This window comes from Anopheles stephensi, chromosome X (genome assembly GCF_013141755.1).
Source record: "Anopheles stephensi strain Indian chromosome X, UCI_ANSTEP_V1.0, whole genome shotgun sequence".
Taxonomy (NCBI): Eukaryota; Metazoa; Arthropoda; class Insecta; order Diptera; family Culicidae; genus Anopheles; species Anopheles stephensi.
Genome location: NC_050201.1, coordinates 18739268 through 18759635, shown reverse-complemented (window position 1 = coordinate 18759635; position 20368 = coordinate 18739268). Strand labels below are relative to the sequence as shown.

General features: G+C 42.0%; 1 protein-coding gene across 1 annotated transcript; it reads left to right on the top strand.

Annotated features, from left to right (window-relative positions):
- The first annotated feature begins 446 nt into the window (after positions 1–446).
- Positions 447–19643, top strand: LOC118512869 (transmembrane emp24 domain-containing protein bai-like). Its single transcript, XM_036057964.1, has 5 exons — positions 447–810; positions 863–983; positions 5564–5634; positions 18440–18566; positions 18645–19643. The coding sequence occupies exons 1-5, from the start codon at positions 631–633 to the stop codon at positions 18761–18763; spliced, it is 618 nt and encodes a 205-aa protein (XP_035913857.1). The 5' UTR covers positions 447–630; the 3' UTR covers positions 18764–19643.
- Positions 19644–20368: the final 725 nt, after the last annotated feature.

Genomic DNA, 20368 nt, shown 5'->3' with positions numbered 1-20368 from the left:
CTTCCCCTCGATGACCAGAGAACTGTTTTGTCAGGTCGAGAAATGTCAATTTGCTCTAAACAACTCTACCTCCTATATCCATATACCTTGGTCCGATCAGATTTTTTCCGTCAAAATCATCTTGGTTCATCTAACCACGTTGTTTAGAGCACTTCATGCTATCTCTCTCTTCAACCGAAAGCTACCATGGCAACGCAGGGCAATTGACAGAGAGGGCTAGAGAGAAGCGAAATCTTTCCGAGATTCTGCTCGAGGAGGCGAAATCTTTTTAACGGATAGATTTCGCATAACGAAATCTTTTTGGCATCTCGCATCATGTAGCCTGGCTTTTATGTCAGGTTGGGAAATGTCAATTTTCTCTAAACAACTCTACCTCGTATATCCATATACCTTGATTATGGCATACAAATACTATATGTAGTTTTTTCATAGGCTATATGTGTCATTTTTCTGGCCAGCTCATCGATTCAACGAATTTCGTGACATCTTTCGGCGAGAAAGTGTTATTTGTTTAGGTGTCGCTAAAGTATTTTGTTCTTCATTTTCCAAAAAAAAAATACTTTCATCTACGCCATACGATACATCCAGATCACGATTTATTGTTGAAATAACAGTTATAACGGTTTCAAAATGTTGTTGTTAGGGATTTTAACCATAATAGTTGGATTATCGTTTCCTCGTACAAACGCAATCATGTTCCGGTTAGCACCAAATACGCAAAAATGTTTGAGAGATGAAATGCAAGGCAATCAAATTGTAGCTGGTGAATATGAAATAACAAACGCACCGGGACAAAAGATTGACTATGTGGTATGTATAGTTTATTGAATATAAAGTTCAATACTAATAGTGAATAATACAGGTGAGAGACACGAAAGGACACATTTTGGCACAAAAAGAAGACATCTCTAAAGGAAAATTCTCATTTACTTCGGAAGTTTACGACACATTTGAGATATGCTTTATTTCTCAAGTACCACCAAGTAAGTAAATTACACTACACATATAAGTTATGCAAATATTTCGGTGAAATAATAGCAACATAAAATATTTTTTTTCTATCTTTTGTGTATACACCTATACATATTAAATGCCACGCCGGCTTTAAGGGGTTCAAGAGAGACGCATTTCAACTCTGTTATGTTTTTTTTTAATTTGTTGCAGTCACATTTCCAATCGTTATTTGGTTTTAATTTAGAAACTCCTTTAGAAAGATAGAATTTTAAGCCTTTTTAAGCCACGAATCCACTTCAATCAACGCTTTACACATTTTTAAAAAAAATCATGTTGCTTATTTGTAATGTTAGTGGCTTATTCTATAATGGCCTGTTATAGATACATAGCGCTGGAAGGCAAATGACACACTTGTGATATGGGAAATTGGCGTTGTTCTGAAGAACCGATTTCAGTCGAACCAATCATGAGCGCAACTGAAATGGCTTATCAGAACGAGTGCATCAATCTATTTACTATCGAACTATTTACTTATTTTTCTTCTTCCTTGGCACTACAACCTCGAGATGTCTCGGCCTGCCATTTATGGCTTCAGTGACTTAATTTTACCCGCAGTAAAGTAGTCAGCCCTACTTACCGGGAGGGAGGCACTCTGGATGGGATTTGAACCCCGCTCTACTTCTAATTTAATGGAGCGCTGCGAAAGCGAACCCGTGAAAGACAGATTAAGAGTGTTAGATGTGTTCACTAATGTCGGTTCTGTTCTGCTCTCTTAGGCAGAAACAAAATTATGGCCGTTTTGTATAACATCGGGTCGTTTCCGGAACAAGTGTGTCAAATGCCTAACGGCATATCTATGGGCTGTCCGGTGGCCAAGGCGATGACGGTGCAAGTCTTCACACGGCCGAACCAGGCCTCTAATCCCATCCGGGTCGTTAACTCGTAGCGAAGATTGACTGACCAACTACGTGGTATTAAGCCATTAGATGGCTGGTATGACCATACGGTCGTTCAGTCACGAAGATGTAAGGCGTACCGAGGTCTTGGCTTGCTGCAAAGCTTCTTGTTACGGCTCATGAACTGGCATCATCATCTGTCAGTAAAATCGCAATGCTTTAATATCGTAAATGGAAGCGATTTTGTCACTCAATTCAAAATGCATTACAATAAAGTATTTTATTAAAGTAGGCCTATCCTTTAAAATACTAAATATGGTTTATATCAGCATATTTTACTCGAGTTGCTGGCGTTGGTTGAAATTTGTAACTTGTATATGGGAATATTTCGTGCAAGTTTAATAACTGTATTTAAATTATTGTGTAAATAAGATACACTATGACGCATGATCTGTTAAGGCATCAATTAACAGAATTAGATTTAATATGATTATTTCTTTTTTTGTTTTTGCAATACAACTTTCAATGCTATTGGATTATAATAAATACTCAGCAATACGGCCAAGCCGTTCTATATGAATAAAAAAATACTTTATGTATTTAATTTATTCGAGTGATAGTAACCCAACCGACCATTTTAACAGCGTCCGTATGACGGACGCTGATGACGGAAGGAATTTGTGTTTCAGCACAAATGAGAAGTTGCTCCGGAATCAAAAATCCATTCTTCTTCTGTCGCTGTTGATGTCTGCATTGATGCATTGAAAATCGCGAAAAATGTAGCGTGACCACTGTTCTTGCTTTTCTCCTGTTTCTTGTCAGAAAACTGATTCAAACATTGAGAAGCAAAGTGACCCATTTTTTTGCACCGGTAGCATTGAATTGCCAAGGAACGCTTCCACAGCTTGATTCTCGCTTGACACTGCAAAATTTTGCAAAATTTTCGCTTTCACTTTATCCGCAGTCAACTGGATTCCAGATGATTCCAAACCAAGGATCATTGGGTCATACTGCTTCGGTAGACCTTTAATAAGTAAATTGGCCAACCAAGCGTCATCGACTTTGAACCCAACTTTTGCTAACCAATGATTTGTTGTGAATAAGTCGTTCACATACTGTTGAGTCGTCTGGCAAATGATATCTTCGTCTCGTTCAGCTCCAACCAAAGGAATACCTGTCAGCCGTCGCAGCAGACCAATTTTCCTGGTTGATCCACTATGCTCGTACGTATTTCGAAGGTTATCCCACGTCTCTTTCGCATTTTTGGCATCTCTCACGAGTCCGTATATGCTAGAATCTATACTCAAACATATCGTCGCCAATGCTTTTGCATGGATGTTTCTTAGCTCACTGCCGGTTCACCTTCAGCTGGTTCCATCACTGCACACCAGACTTTCTGCTTAATCAAAACCATCTTGATGACGAAAAACCAACAGCTGTAGTTTTCTGATCCTCGAAGAATTTCTCGCAAAGGCAGGGAAAAAGATGCTGCTAGTTTCGAATTCGCTATTCTTCACAAAACTGCTCTCAATCTTTTAATTTCAAACTAACAGAGCCGTATCCTGGGCCCATAACCTATTGAAAAGTACGTCTGATATATTCAATAACAGAACATTGAATGAACATGTATGATCAATCAAAAGTTACTACAATGCATAGATTACTATTCTAACACTTTCGTCTCGTTCGCGTCGTCCGTGCTTGATACCCTGCACGGTTGTGTTGCGGATCTGCGGATCTAAGACTGACAACTGCGGATCTAACAGCTCCCTCCTTTAAGACAGCACGTAGAGCTGGAATCGTGCTGGTATTCGGATGGTTCGCGAATGGGATGTCCACTGTCGTATCGGAATTTGAATCAATTCTGGTTGAGGTGCTGTTACTACCGTTCCTGACTGTTGCTTGTACTAAAGACAGGCTTTCTTAACGACGGTAAAAGGCAGCATCTTCTTGCTGTTGGCATTCTTTAGCGCTGTTTGGCCATCCGTTTCGTATATATGATGTAATACGCTTTAAAACTTGGTCATGTTTTGTTGCTCGAGCTACCCTGTTGAATGTAATTAGTAGTTTGTCGGTAGAATGTTGAAGTACTGCTGTGATCTCTTCTTCCAGTTGGACTGAAGCGATTACGTATTCTTCTTCTACCTTGATGGTAGTATTGATCAGCCTCGACAAAATATCCGCATAAACAAACTTTGTTGTTGACATGTACCACAGTTCGAAATCATAACACATAAGTGTTAATCCGAGCAATACGGCCAGGCCGTTCTTTATGAATAAAAAAAAAAAAACAAGTGTTAATCCGAACTGCTGCAACCTGTACCTCCGGAGTTATCTCGAGTCCAAAACATATTTGATTCAAAGGCAAAATCAAATTATTAAAACAAATTATAGAAAGTTCCACTTCGTCATATTTTTTTAAAATATAGTAATAATATTTTTTGATTATTTTGAGTTACAAGTTTCAAGTTCGCAAAAAATGTATTATTTTCAAATGTAGGATCCTAGTTAGTTAAATACAGTAGTATAAATTTTGTCAAAATCATCACATATTTTGGTGAACAGAAAAAAAGTTTATACTTTAAAGGCTTATTTCTCAGAACACGTGAGATTAAAAGATGAAATATTTTGGTTTTAGTTTAGTTTAATTATATAGTTAATGAAAACAAATTTGTTTTATACTTATGGCGAAGTCGGTATTTTCATTTTTATACAAGCGTTTGAGCAAACGCAATCTGTGAAATGGCGCTTCACACTTCGAGGGAATTTCTACCAACACTTAGAACGACAGAACATTTAGGCGTAGGGTAGGGTGATGGACTATGTGAGAGTGCGAATGAGTGTACTGTGTGCAAGGCGAAATTTACAAACAGCTCAAGCGATGAAGCGTTCTGGAACGGTGGGGGAAGGTGGTACCATGGTGAAGTGTGCGTGTAGCTTAATTTCAGCACAAACTAACATCAAAATGGTGGAAGCGTTCAGGCATGGAGTGGGAGAGTAGAGCGCGAGTTTGTCGCACGATCGCTCGAAAGTGTGGGTCAGGACTGGCGGAAGGCATCAAAATGGGTGATTCTCTGTCAAGCGAGACCTACCATCGACGCTATATAACGATTGCACCGAACCAAAAACCTGACAATACGTAATACAACCACAATAGATCTGGACAATAAGCACGCATTAACCATTCGCAACCGAGCATGTCCGGGATATGGCAAAAATAGCAAGGAGGAAATGTGCTATAAATTTTGTTACACTGGCACTGGCAAAGCTTATATTAACCAGGGCGGCCCGTTGGTGAAGACGACAATGGCGAGGATCTTCATACGACAGGATCGATGTAATATCGCTCCCGGACCGTTCCCCCGCGACTTCGAACGGTGCGAGACGTTGATCATAGTTCATTTTGTCAAATAGTTATTCACTTCTTTGATGATGCTCAGCAAGAATTTTTTTGCTGAATTTTATAATCAGTGTGCCTCAACTAGTTGGCAATGGTATCTACGAGAGCTACAAACTGCTTTTGCTTTTGGGGGATTGATTTTCAAGCAGGAATTAGCAAAACAAATCAGACAAACAATAAATATTAATTGTTGAATTAAAATATCGTGGTGCCAATATATATACCACCGGACAATATCCAATACGAGTGTTACGCATTGCATATTTTTGAATCGATTATGAATCTTATTCTACGACAAATCTTTACTTTACAGGCTATCGAGGAATAGAACAAGAGGTTGCTCTAGATGTAAAGAAAGGAATCGAGACCAAAAGCTATGAAGGGGTAAGTCAAATTTTTGTTGATTTTTAATTATTGCATGCTTCACTTTTGACACCTCGAGACGGAACATTTTATGGAACAAAATTTATGTATCCTACTAAACGCACAAAAAAAAAGACTAAACAGAACGAGACTGAAAACAGAACAGAAAAATGACTGATATTGAAAGATAATCGTGACGGGATTTTTGCAATTAGACCAATTCAGTAGTTAGTGTTAAGTAAAAAGGTTTTTTTATTTTAGTTATAATTTTAATAAGACGGCTTGACGCCGTATTGTCAACACCGAATATGTTTACGACAACAAGTTCACAAACGTTAACAAGGCATTTCCTCCCTGTTATTTTGCTTTATCCCGGGCATGCTCGGTTGTGGGTGTGTGGCGATTGCAGTGTGGATATCAAGCTCTATTGTAAAAATTGTATCAATGATTTGATCCGGGTCTATTGATTTCTATTGATTTGTTGATGGTAGTATAGTGTATGGAGCGGAACTTGCTTCCGTGTATCGGTTCTGGAATGTGATGAAAAAAAAAAAACCAAACAAACAAACAGCGATATGGACAGCACAAACCTTTGCCAGAGCACAGTGTTTCTCAAAATGCTCAGCACTGATAGCCCAAGCTCGACCAGGCCAGCACCGAACTAAAAGCTATCGGCGAGTTCTATCCCGCAACTGCAGGGTCTCTGCTAATCACGGGGTTGGACCCGCCGACAACCTCCCAACCCAACGCCAGCAAGACACAGGCAGAGATGAAGAACTCTGCTACAGAAAAGTCTGCCTCCCTTCTTACGACAGTGTCGACTTTGGCCCCAGTTACTGTTGCTCCGTCAAACGGATCACTCATGGTGCTACAAAAAACCCTTAAGACAAAGACAACTTACTTATCAGGCGCTACAACCGCTTTGCGGTCTTGGCCTTCTGCAACAATCCTCGATCCCGCGCACGGTTTACCGCTGTCGTCTGCCAATCCGTTATTCCGGCCGTTCTGGCGGACGCATCAACGCCAACGCGGGCTTAGTCAGTTTTGGACAGAGTCCATGTCTCAGAGGCGTATGTGAAATGTTCTGTACAGTCCCAGCTTCGTCCGTCGCGACAGGTATTTAGAGTAGAGAAGTTTCCTCAGGCTGTAGTATGACCGATTGGCAGCCAGCACCCTTGCGCGTAACTCAACATGAATGTTGTTGTCGGTGCTGACTTTTGACCCCAGATAGGTGAAGTTTTGGACGACTTCGAAAGTGCGGTCACCTATCTGTACATCACCCTGCGTAAATCAGTGTTTGTTAGAAGGGCCGCTGGTGGTGCCACCATCGTTTTGGTTTTCGTCTCGTTATTCTCCAACCCGAGGTTCTGTGCCGCACGCTCGATCCTTTGATAAGCTTCTGCTACATATGAGAGCCTCAAACCAATGATGTCTACGTCATCAGCGTATGCCATGTTCTGCATTGACTTATAGAAGATGATCCCCGAAGTTACCACCTCCGATTCGCGGATGGCTCTCTCTAGCGCCAGATTGAAGAGGAGACTGGCAAGCCCATCTCCCTGGCGCAAGCCCTTGGTGGTAGCAAAGGGTCCTGAGAGTTTTCCATCCACCTTCACCTGGCATGTGATGTTGGCCATTATCATTCTTACAAGCCTGGTAAGCTTGGCCTGGGTTCCAAAGGAGCTCATTGCTTGGTACAGTTTTACCCTGGCTATGCTGTCATATGCGGCTTTAAAATCAATGAAGAGATGGTAGGAGTAGAGCCGCTGCTCCGCCATCTTCTCCAAGATTTGCAGCATCGTGAAGATCTGGGCAGTGGTTGATTTTCTGTTTCGGAATCCTCTGATACTTTTCGGCTATCTCTTCGACGAATGGGACAAGTCGATCTTGTAAGATTAGGGAGGAGATCTTGTAGACGGTATTCAACACCGTACCTACCGTACCATACCTAAGTAATAATTTGATGAATTTCCTGTTCGAGTGCTGCACCACCGTTTTTGATCAGTTCGGCTACTATTCCGTCGGTGCCTGGTGCCTTGTTGTTCTTGAGCCGTCGGATGGCCATTCATGTTTCATCAATGATAGGTGGCAGTGGCATGATATCATCTGCTAGTGGAGCCTCTAGCTGTTCGTCGAACTGATCATTTATCAATTCATCAAAGTACTGAGCCCATCGCGAGAGGACCTCTGGCTGGTAACTGACCAGATCCCCATCCTTATTCCGACCGCAGGTCACCTTAGGTCTAAAGTTATTTCGGCGACCTGCTATCTCCTGGTAAAACTTTCTTCCTGGTCCGTAACGCACTCTGATATCTTGTAGTTCCCGCACCTGCTGCTCTTCCCAAAGTTGTTTTTTGATGCGGTGAACTCTTTTCTCTTCTCTCCTGAGCCGTGAGTATTCCTCTGCGCATGCCCGCGTTCTATGCCGCTGCTGCATTACTAAGTATGCGCAGTTTTTACGTTCTGTCACTTGTCTACATTCTTCGTCGAACCAGTCAGATCTGGTGTTGCTTCACAGTTCGCTCGTATTTTCATATTCGTTTTCTGGTAGTAGAGCCTCACCTAAAGCGGATTTGAATGCCTGTTGGACGTGACTGTCCTTTAGGGAGTCCGTGTTGAACCGAGCCTGAGTGTTAACTTCGCCCCCATTGACGCGGGGACGGGCGATTCTGCAACAAATCACTAAGCCAACCAACAAGTGATCGGAATCGATGTTGGCCCCTCGATACATTCTGACGTTCAACAAGCTCGACTGTCTTCGGCGGCTAATCAACACATGGTCTATCTGATTGGAAGTGGCTCCATCCGGAGACACCCACGAAGCTTTGTGAAAGTCTCGGCGCGCAAACTTGGTACTTCCCACAACCAGATTGTTTGCAGCTGCAAACTGGACCAATCTACTACCATTGTCGTTACTGTGCTCATGTAGTCTGTGACTTCCAATGTATTGGCGGTACATTGGCTCCCTACCGACTTTTGCATTGAAGTCCCCCAGGAGGATTTTAACATCGTGCCTGGTACACTGGTCAATGATTTTTGTGAGGCGGCCGTAGAACAGGTCCTTCTCCTCTTCATCCTTGTCTTCGGTAGGGGCGTGAACGTTGATGAGGCTGATGTTAAAGAATCTGCCTCGCATGCGCAGGGTGCATAGCCTATCATTGATAGCCTTGAAGCCGATGATTTCGGATTTCAGCCGCGGACCGACGGCGAAACCCGTTCCGAGCATATGGTGGCGGTCGTGGCAGCTGAATTAAATGTCGTAGCGGTTACTGCCACACCTGTTATGCACACCATTCCCTAACCAACGGATCTCTTGTAGAGCTACGAGGTCCATGTTCAGTATGGCTAGGGCGTCATCAAGTTGCTTCAAGGCTCCGGCTCTGTAGAGAGTGCGTACGTTCCATGAGCCCATAAGAATATTATTTTTTGGACGGTGCGGGGGTATGTTATCGTGAAATCCGGATATCGTATAATTGCTTAAGCTTTCTCTAGTCGGTAGGTTACTTGAGGCAGGGTGACTGGCCCTGCGCTCAAGCCCCCAGGTACCTCTGGAGGGCCTCGTGGCAGTTCGGTTTTTACGTCTGGTTACCCCCCCGACGTACAGATAGACCAGTTGCCTGGCCTGCCCACCCCCCTCCTGTTTAGCCTTTCTCCACCATCCGCCCAAGGGGTTGAGACAGGCCCGTGTACCCTAGCTTGGATATGTGGTGGGGAAAGTTACCACTCTGTACGACGAGGACGCGACGGAATACGAGTTGGGTAGGAGAGCCTATGTAACCTCGAGAGGAGCCTCGGTTCCTACCCCATTAACAGAGTAACGACTACAGACAAAAAAAAAAAAAAACACAAACCTGCCTCCTTTTAACGGCAGTATGAAAATTGCCCTCGAATGCAATTGCTCCATTAACGTATTCCACGTTGCACAACATAAAACAAGACACAAGACAGAGACAACACAACAAATAACAAAAAAGGAATGGCGGATATGGATTGGAAGGATAATGAGGATGCGGAATCAAAGGATAAGAGCGTTGTCTCTGGCGAATTGGAAGATGTATGCGAGGTCTCTGGTCGCCAACACTTCTCTTATTTCTATACCCGATCGTCTGCCGATGCTCTCGACTGCGCCCATCAAGGAGGGTCTTGCAGTTTCAAACTCCACGCAGGACCACAGAAGGTGATCCACATCGTGAAATCCGTCACCGCAGTCACACACCTTCGTCTGAGCCAGAGTTATACGCTGCAGATGTGCATTCAACGCGAAATGATTCGACATAAGTCGAGACATCATGCGTATGAATGCCCGGTCTACAGAGAGCCCACCTTACCAAGGCCGCAGGGACACTTGCGGAGAGATCGAGAAAAGGAATCGCCCGAGATCATCCGCCTCCCACATGCTCTGCCAGTGAGACAGGAAAAGTTGCTGTGGTAGGCGAAGAAACTCTCGGGCCGAGATTGGACGGTCGTAAAATGCGCCTTGTTGGACGCCTGTTTTGGCCAGTGAGTCTGTCTTCTCGTTGCCGGGAATTCCACAATGAGAAAGTACCCAAATTAGCGAAATCCTGAACGCCTTGTCAAACATGGAGTCAAGCAGTTCTATGATTTTGATGGTAAGGTAATCCTGACTCTTAACAGCCTTCGGGGATCGTAGTGCTTCGATAGCGCTAAGGTTATCTGTAAAAATGAAGTAATGATCCGAAGGTCTCGCTGCTATAATCAATAGTGCGTACAAGATTGCGGCTAGTTCTGCGGTGTAGACATTACACGGCTCCCGCAATTTGAAAAATGCTTCGGCGGACTCAATAAAAACGCCGAAGCCGGTGCCCTCCTTAGAGGATGATCCATCAGTATAATACTGGCTCAATTGGTCTAAATAACCATACTTATCCCTGAAAATGCCCGGATCTACCATCGGGCGAAGATCATTCGGTATGGTCTTAATTTCCTCGTGCAACGAGGAATCTGTTGTGTTAAAAGGGAACTGTAGGTCTCAGGAAGGGCAGCACGGTTTAATGCCTGTGGAGCGCTAGGATGCACTTGTAGGGCAACAAAATCTTCGTAGATTTTCAAGATCTTGCTCTTAGAACCTGTCTCTAGAAGCGCTTTAAAATTTTCTTCGATCAGTGGATTTGATACCGAAGAACGGACTAGAAGGCGAAGCGACAGCATTTCAAAACGTAGTTTCAGCGGCATCACTCCGGTCATCACTTCTAGGGACATGTTGTGTGTTGATTTCATGCTCCCTAGTGCGAGTCTAAGACAACGATACGGTAGCCTCTCTAGTTTGAGGATATGCGTGTTGGATGCCCAATGGAAGCATATGCTTCCATATTCCAACACGGATAGTACCGTTGTCTTATACAGTCGCAGGACGTCTGATGGATGTGCGCCCCACCAGAACCTGTGACTGAACTTAGAAAATTGATTCTTTTACTGCATTTTTACACCAGGTGGGTGATATGTGTTCTCCAGTTTAGCCTTGAATTGAACAAAACACCAAGGTATCGAAAATGGTCGAAAGTTGATATCTTTTCACCGTACAAAAAGACATCAATTTTCGTGTCAAATAGTCTTTTCTCTCTGTTTTTTGTCGTGTCGCTAAAAGGAGAAAAGACTACCATCTCAGTTTTCGTTGCAGAGAACTTGAAACCAAGGTTTTCAGACCACTCGGCAAGGTTGTCCAAAGTGCTTTGTAAAGCCAGTTGCATTTCGACGGCGTCCCTGCTTGCAAATGATATTACGCCGTCGTCAGCCCATTGTCTAATGCCGCAGTTGGGTGCTAGACAAGCATCTATTTCACTGACATAGAAGTTATATAACAGGGGGCTCAAGCAGGACCCTTGTGCTAGTCCATGGAAACTAGTCCGCTTTAGCTGAACATGACCATTGTTGAAATACATAGCTTTCTCCGACTAAAGGTTGAATAGAAAGTTATTCAACTTTGGACCAAGCCCTTAGCTTTTTTTTTTGACTCAGCTTGTATGGTAATACTGTGTCAAATGCCCCCTGTATATCTAGGAAAATAGATCCCATGTTCTGCTTGCGTGCACGAGCAAGCTCTATTTCTGTAACCAGAAGGGCTAAGCAGTCATTAGTACCCCTGGCTTTACGAAAACCAAACTGGGTATTCTAGAGAAGGTTGTTTGATTCCAACCATTCTTCTAACCGAAAAAGAATCATCCTTTCAAGGAGTTTCCTCAGACACGACAGTAACGATATTGGCCGATACGAGTCGTGTCTTGATGGCGGTTTGCCAGGCTTCAAGATAGTGACAACCTTCACTCCTCTCCACTCTTGCGGGACGCTGTTGACCTCCAACATATTGTTAAAGATGCTTAACAGACATTTCCTCCCTATGTCGGGCAAATTTTGAAGCAATTTGCTACCAATCTGATCCAGACCTGGGGAGGAATTTTTGCTTGATAGGAGAGCAAGTGACAGCTCTACCATTGTGAACGGTGAATCCATCCTAGGGTTACTACCAGGCGCATGTTGTGTAAAGCTTTGCGCAGGAACGAAATCGGGGCAAAGCTTGTGAGCAAATTCATACAGCCACTCGCCAGAAAAGCTTTCGCTCTTATTGATGTTGTTGCTGTTTCGCATGCTTCTAGCCCTTCTCCAAAGCGAATTAAGTGAAGTGGCAGGGTCTAGATTATTGACGTATTTACGCCAATAACCCTTTTTCTTCGCCTTCCACAGGTTTTTGCACGTTCTCTCTTGTACTTTATATTTTTCATATGAGGACCTCGAGCCCGTGTCCCGGAAGGCTTTAAATGCCTCACGCTTCTTGGAAAAAACCGCTTGGCAATCCTTGTCCCACCAAGGAGTGGGAGGTTTTTTAAATGTCCTTGCTTGGTGGGAGCGCCTTGTTTGGGCCTTAGGGGCGCACTTGTTTATAAATGAAACAAGTTTTTTGTACTCCTTGACAGGAGACAAATCTTCCAAGTCAAGTGAAAGCGAAGCGGCTATTAATTCGCCGTATCTCGTCCAGTCGATGTTCCTCGTTAAGTCACATTTAACGGGGATTCCTTCTACTGGACATCCTCCCTTGATGTAGGAAATTTCTATCGGCAAGTGGTCACTGCTCCTAGTTACCTCTCCTGAGTTGAGAATCGAAAAACCAAATCTGTCGCAGATATCTCAGATGATAAGAGTTCAAAAGTCATCCTTATCGCACCCCCAGTCGATTCCATGGGAGTTAAAGTCTCCCAGGATGAAAAGCGGTCCAGGCAAAACCACTGCTAAATTTCCAAGATCCTCTTTGAACTTTTCAATTTTTTCCTTTTCATTGTTGGCTATCGGGGGGATATGAATAGATGCAATTGTCACGTGAAGGATGCCCAGTTTTACCTTAACTGCGACAGTTTCAACAATTTCTTGTCTAGGGGTGGGTATTCTGGTGAAAGTGTGACTCTTTCGAACACCAATCAGTACCCCCCCCCCCTCCCACCCATAGTAACGCAATTTTCACGGATTATGTTATATCCCGAGAAGGTTAGTTTAATGTCATTCGATAGCCAAGTTTCACAGAGGGCAAACACATCGCAGTTGTGTTCGCCCACTAATGCTTTGAATGAGTTTAGCATGCCAACTCCTACAGCTCCACTGTGTGATGTAGCGAGTTTCGGTCCGAGAAGATCGCTTCTTCTTGAGCTGCTTCCTGGCAATTTGTGGAGTGGAAGTTGAGGGATCAGCGTAGAGTCTCGGGACGGGATTAGAATCTTTAGTGTGGCGCTGTGGTGCCAAAGGTTATTTTTTTTATCTTCGTTTTTACCTTCTTGTAAGGCACTCTCGTGATCTTTGACGATCCCAGTGGCCCCTGTTCAGGTGCAGTCGAATTAGGCTCGCCATTTTCAGTTGTACCCAAAACTGCAAAAGGATTCGTTGCGTTTGCTCCCATGAGAGCACCGCTGTATGAGTCGCGTGCCCGCTCGGCTACCGTTTTGGTCTGCTCCTTTTGCAGTTTCCGGTACACAGGGCACAATGCAACCTCATGCCACTCCTCCCGACAATGCGAACATTTTTAGGGATGGGGCTTTGCACTCCTCGGTAGCGTGAGCACCTCTGCATTTTCCGCAGCAAATCTTGCGAGTGCAGAACGGATCGGCAAAGCGGGCAAGAGCGGCCCTAGGGCAACCAGGTTTACGCTTCACATGTGGCTCAATCTCCCTTTCCGAGTCAAACGCATTTGATTCCATACCAGGAGCGGAGTCAACGGGGGAGTTAGTGAAGGAAAACAAATATTTTATTTTCTTATATTTCTAGTATGACGGCTTGTCGCCGTATTGACCAACAAAGCTTTTAGCTTCAAGCAAAATACGCTATAAATTCTTTGATTTTCGAGTTTTATCCATTTTGTGATTATTTATCAATCATTTCAGTATTAATGAATATTTTCGCGGTCGTACGTGCAGAACAAATGGTTCGACGGGCAATACGGCCCAACCAAACATGGTCACTTTCTGGACGCAGGAATATTGAAGATGGTGGAATTGTTTTTTTTTGGTAATATCCATTATTTACATTACAGGGTTTCTGAGAAGAACTAACGATGTGCGAGCCATTTCTGGGCAATGGTCAGGATGAAGTAAACCATTGCCAGGAAGAACTGGCAATCTGTTGCCCTTTCTGGACTATGGTCAAGTTGAGCTAGGCACAGGCTAGGTTGATGTGGAGGATGGCCAGGTTGAACTGAAATGTCAAATTTGAAACGATTGCTGAAGCGTTCGCAAAGGTTTGGGGTAACGCTTGAAAAATATTAAAAAATAACCGATAAAAAACATATTTTTTTGTAATTAATGGGTAAAAGACTAGGGAAGGCCCCCCTAGAATCTTTTGTGCGCAGCACTGTGGCCTGTCATTTTTATTGCACAGTGGGGTTTTGGTATGGTCATAACAAGTTTCATATAAACATTGTGCATTGTTCCCTAATACTGTTACTGGACAGCGAGTAGAGCAAGATAATATACATTGTAAGAAGTGTTTTGAAATGTTATTATTCTTATATTTCCTCCTTTTCTGAATATCTATGCCCGTTAACAAGTATCCATCGAACCAATGTTCCGCTACAGTCCGGGAACACTGTGTATGTTGTAAGCCTGATTGATCCCTCCCAGCGTGACCAAAAATTATTACGTAGCTCCTCTAAGCCAATATAAATGTTCAGGATAGAGGGAGGGGGATTTAATCGAATAATAAGCAATATGTCATTCGACTTTATTCAACCATTTTTGACCACACTGAAAGCACATGGTGAAACTTTTGCAACGTGTACTGCGGTTTGCATACTGTTAGGCGTAAAACGTATAGTGACGAACAAATTTTGTCAGGGGGGGGGGGCTTCTCGAGTCTTTTACCAATTTTTTTTAAGGATATTAATTGAAAGAGAATGCTTAAATTACAACTTAGCTTGTATGTAATTATAAAATGGTAAAAGACTCGAGAAGGCCCCCCCCTAGAATCTTTTGTGTGCAGCACTGTGGCCTGTCATTTTTGTTGTACAGTGGGATTTCTATATGGTCAAAACCCACTTGATGTAAACATTGTGCATTGTTCCTTAATACTGATAATAGACAGCGAGTAGAACATGATAATATACATTGTACCATGCGATTTGAAATGCTGATAATCTTATTTTTCATCCTTTCCTGAATATCTATGCCCGGTAACAAGTATTCATCGTTTTACTGTTCCGTTACCGTCCGAGAACGTCGTGCATGTTTTAGGCCCGATTGTTCACCCCTAGTGCAACCGAAATTTAGTACGAAGCCCCTGTAAGCCAAAATGAATGGTAGGGTTAGCGGAGAGGGGGTTTTAATCAAATAATAAGATATTTTATTCGACTTTCTTCAACCAATTTTGACCACACTGAAAGCACACTGAAAGCACACTGTGAAGCTCTCGCAACGTGTACTGCGGATTGCATACCTTTAGGCGTATATCCGATAGTGCCTAACAAATTTTGGTAAAAGACTCGAGAAGGCCCCCCCCTGACAAAATTTGTTCGTCACTATACGTTTTACGCCTAACAGTATGCAAACCGCAGTACACGTTGCGAAAGCTTCACCATGTGCTTTCAGTGTGGTCAAAAATGGTTGAAAAAATTCGAATGAAATATTGCTTATTATTCGATTAAATCCCCCTCCCTCTATCCTGACCATTTATATTGGATTACAGGAGCTACGTAATAATTTTTTGTCACGCTAGGAGTGACCAAGCAGGCTTAAAACATATACGGTGTTCCCGGACTGTAGCGGAACATAGGTTCGATGGATACTTGTCACGGGCATAGATATTCAGAAAAGGAGGAAAAATAAGAATAATAACATTTCAAATCACTTCTTACAATGTATATTATCATGCTCTACTCGCTGGCCAGTAACAGTATTAAGGAACAATGCACAATGTTGTTATCAAACGAGTTTTGACCATACAAAAATCCCTTTGTGCTATAAAAATGACTGGCCACAGTGCTGCACACAAAAGATTCTAGGGGGGGCCTTCTCGAGTCTTTTACCCAAATTTTGTCAGGGGGGGGGGGGGGCCTTCTCGAATCTTTTACCAACTGGACTACTGACGTGGTGGGAAAAATTCCTATAGCCTGCATGGACTTTAACAGTGCGATTTTCCAGCCGTGAAAACGTAGCTCAGATGGTATGGTGCATAATGTTTTTTAATCATTTATAATGTCACCAGTATAGTTGCATTATATCAAAGCAAAAGCAAACAATTAATTATATCGTACCTTGTTAGGAAGTTTCACTACTTTATTCAAAGGACAATTATGTTCCATTTTTGATTGGGCTCAAATTATTCGGTGTAAGTACGGTACAATACGTCTGCCACTCTCACGATTTTGGATTGAACTGATTTTCGCGTGCACGCTTGGTGTCACCTTCGGGATGGGCACTCATAGGACGATTAAATCTGCCCCAGATGGAAACGAAGTGAAGCATTTCGTTCAGATGACCCGGGAAAATAAAAGATTTTTTTAATGATAATACACAGTAATCTGAATAATCGATATCAACGAGGAAAACAACTCCATCATCGTCATTGTACGAATGCACTGACTCAAAGTGATGGACAAACGTTTTTCCAAGCATTCTCTATTTGCATTTGCATTTCTATTTTCCTTGTTCCTTTACTTTTTGTCCACCACTTAGCTCAACTGACAAATTCAACCTTAACCAAGTCTCCACCAAGAATGTTGAAAGTAAACAACGGTACTTTTCCAAACCAGTCACTCTTATCCAATCCCTAGCAAATCCAGAAAAAAACCCGTCGTTTATACATGTAGAAGAATATTAAACAAAAAAAAGAACAAAACCAAGTTCGACTGTTTTCAGGAGTAAAGTTTAGAAGACCCGAATAACAATCCACAATCCTAAACGTAAAAAAAACCCCTAACTGCAATAATATTGCTCATATTTGATCATTCCATTCGTTGATGTTAACTGATTTTTTGTAATTCCGGAACATTGAATTACTACTATGCCTATATTGGTTTATTTTTTAAATCGAAATTGTAAGTCTATAAATTTAGCACTCCTCTTCAAAATGTTGTACCAATGCTGCATGCACCAGCATACATCAATTCGTACGGGCATGATCTGGGATAGCCAAAGAATGAGCTAGACGTTAAATAGCTTATATTAACAAAGGCAAAATTCTTTTTTGATGTTGAATTATACGTCATTGATCCGGTACAACACTTTGTTAACGTTGTTCTAAAGAAATGTTCTGGTGTAGAATTATAATATTATTTGCTTCTTTACCCTGTTGTCCGTAAGATTCGCTATCTTGATTCTTATACTTAAAGTCTTAATGAAGTAAACGCATTACCTGAGATTGACTACACACGGCAGAGAGTTTGTACTTATTTTTACAGAATCCGAATACGGCCGGTGGATATGTTGCACAGGACGAGTAGTGGACTGGTTAGATTAATCTCCTTTTTTCATACACTTTATTTTTACAATCAAATTCCTCCTTGAGTCGCTTTTATAAGCTTGCCCGTTCTCCTAGAGCAGTGATCTTCGTCTCTTCCTTCAGCCGATCGCTCTTACCAACACTATTGAAAAAACGAATGATCCTTTACTCTCATTACACTCCTACTGATGCAGACTGTCTTTTTTCCCACCTTCTTGCTTATTTTCTTCCGCCCGCAACGGAACAGACGGATTACACACATATGTTCATTTATGTGTAAACAGCATCATTGCTTCCCTATTTCTTTAATAATAACCCGTACTTTTTATAGGACGGGCCAGTCTTCACACGGCAGGAGCAGGGCTCAAATGTCATATGGGTTTACCTACTTAATGAGGACTGGCTATCTAACTATATGGTATCAATAAGTGTAGTAAGTCAGAAATGGTAGGCATTGTCTAAGCTTCGCCAAGAGTAAGAAGAAGACCAGACTGTGCTCAACATTTTTTTAAGCACAGGATTGCTTCCAAGATTAGAATGTTCTTCAAATTTTGTACAGCTAAATTTCTTCGAAGCTTATTCCACTTCACTCGTTATGCTTGAAGGAATGATTCATCCACTCGGTTTGCATATTTGTGTCCATTAATGATATTTATCTATTTTAGGCTGTACGAGATTGCGTGTAAAAAAACCCCTCGTATCATAACCAAACGTAATACTGGAAGATACCCCCTTTTTTTATTCATAAAGAACGGCCTGGCCGTATTGCTAGAAGATACCCCCTTAATTCTAGCACATTTATGTCACTCTTGGCAATTCAAATAAATGGACTAACATTAATGTAATTACATTATGGAGTGATGTTAATATATTGACATTCGTCGTTTATTTTTAGATCGGCGAGGCAGCAAAATTAAAACCTTTGGAAGTTGACCTAAAACGGCTTGAGGATCTGTCGGATGCTATTGTGCAGGATTTTGCGTTAATGCGAAAACGGGAGGAAGAAATGCGTGATACGAATGGTGAGTAACGAACTAGAATTATGTTTTTTGCTGCTTTTTTAAATTTCATGTTTCGTAATTTTTATTACCATTTTACAGAATCAACGAACAGTCGGGTGCTTTTCTTTAGCATTTTTAGTATGAGTTGCCTATTAGGTCTCGCTACATGGCAAGTGTTATATTTGAGACGGTACTTCATTGCAAAAAAACTAATTTAACCAATTGTGCAACTCTTCTATTTTTGATTTCTTGCGATGCAATAAAAATATAAACTTAGGCAAACTTGAATAAATAATCACAAAGAAAAGCAAGAAATAATTTTTTTTTTAAATAATATTATCGGTAAAAGACTCTAGATGGACACCCTCCTTCCCCTTGCTGCTTGTTGATCCCTGAGATCACGTCCGTGTGCTTTGTTGAATAGTTCTAGCAACGTTTTCCGACGTGGAATGGTGATCCGGCACAAAGTACATCAGCCGATAGTTGCTTTTCAAGATTTGTTTTGTTTTTTCTGCGTCGACATGCTGCAATGAACAGCGGTGCTTGAAGCTGAAATTAAATAATTGCTTGAATTATAATGTTTTAAATAAACAAATAATATTTCACCGTGCTTCCGGGACCATCACGAGCAGCACTATTGCTCGATCTGGAATGTTGACTTGGTCGAGTGTGCGGTAGGTGTTCGTTGTCAGGAGTGTGCAGGTGTTTCTGCTAGCACCGACAAAACCACCGTTGTTACATGCACTTTACCAATAATTGACACCTATCGTGAACCAAATTAACCATCAGTCGATAAATATATCGATCGATGTACCGACTATCATGGCGGAATGGTATCGCAACGCAACAAATTTGTCAACCCGTAAAATGATGGTAACAACTGTCATGCCCGTTACAAATCAAAATATAAACATATTTCTTAACTTGTTTTACATATAATTCAAAAAAACTCAAACCATTTCAAGTAAATCTAACGATTTTATTAGGCCGTAAAAGAAACAAAAATTGTCTGAAAATTATATTTATCATGATTTTGAAGAGAATTTCAAAATGAATTTCGAATTTTGAATAAATCTAAACAATCAACATGTAATGTAATAATATTGGACAACTTAAAATCATGAAAACCTATAAAAATAGGCAACGGCTGTTGATCTAACAAGGATTAGTACACAACACGCATAATTTAAGTTATGACCAACGGAACACTCAATCTCCTAATACCGGGCCACGCGCGAAGCCGACATGCGACACGCTCTCTGCGACACCCTTCGGAAGGCTCTTCATCAAAGTGCAGTATGCGCTTCTCCGGCAACTAGAGCCAGCAACCACCTGACTAGCCATACTGTAAACCACTGCCCGTCTTCAGGGTGTACACCTCTTAGCATCCTTCCACGTATTAATGCAATCGATGGTCACTTCCACCACACATGTTTTCACTTACGCTTTATCTGGTAATTCAAAATGCCTGGTAACAAATGCCCCTTCTGTATGCTGCAAGATTTGTATGATCATCATACCATCATCCGTGAAAAATAATGCATTCAGCGTTTTTAAACAAACTTTTCCCTCTAGCAGTAACAATCTTGTGTTGCTATTTGCAAACAAACCAGAGATTTGACAGCCAATTTGACAGATAGCGTAACTTCTCGATCAGTATTTACAAAGTGAGTTGAGAGGAGGTGTCGGAGTAGCGATTTCTCGGTCGGACACAAGGTATATGGATATAGGAGGTAGAGTTGTTTAGAGCAAATTGACATTTCGCGACCTGACATAACAGTTCCTTGGTCATCAAGGGGAAGGGTATTGAGAAGAGTGATAGA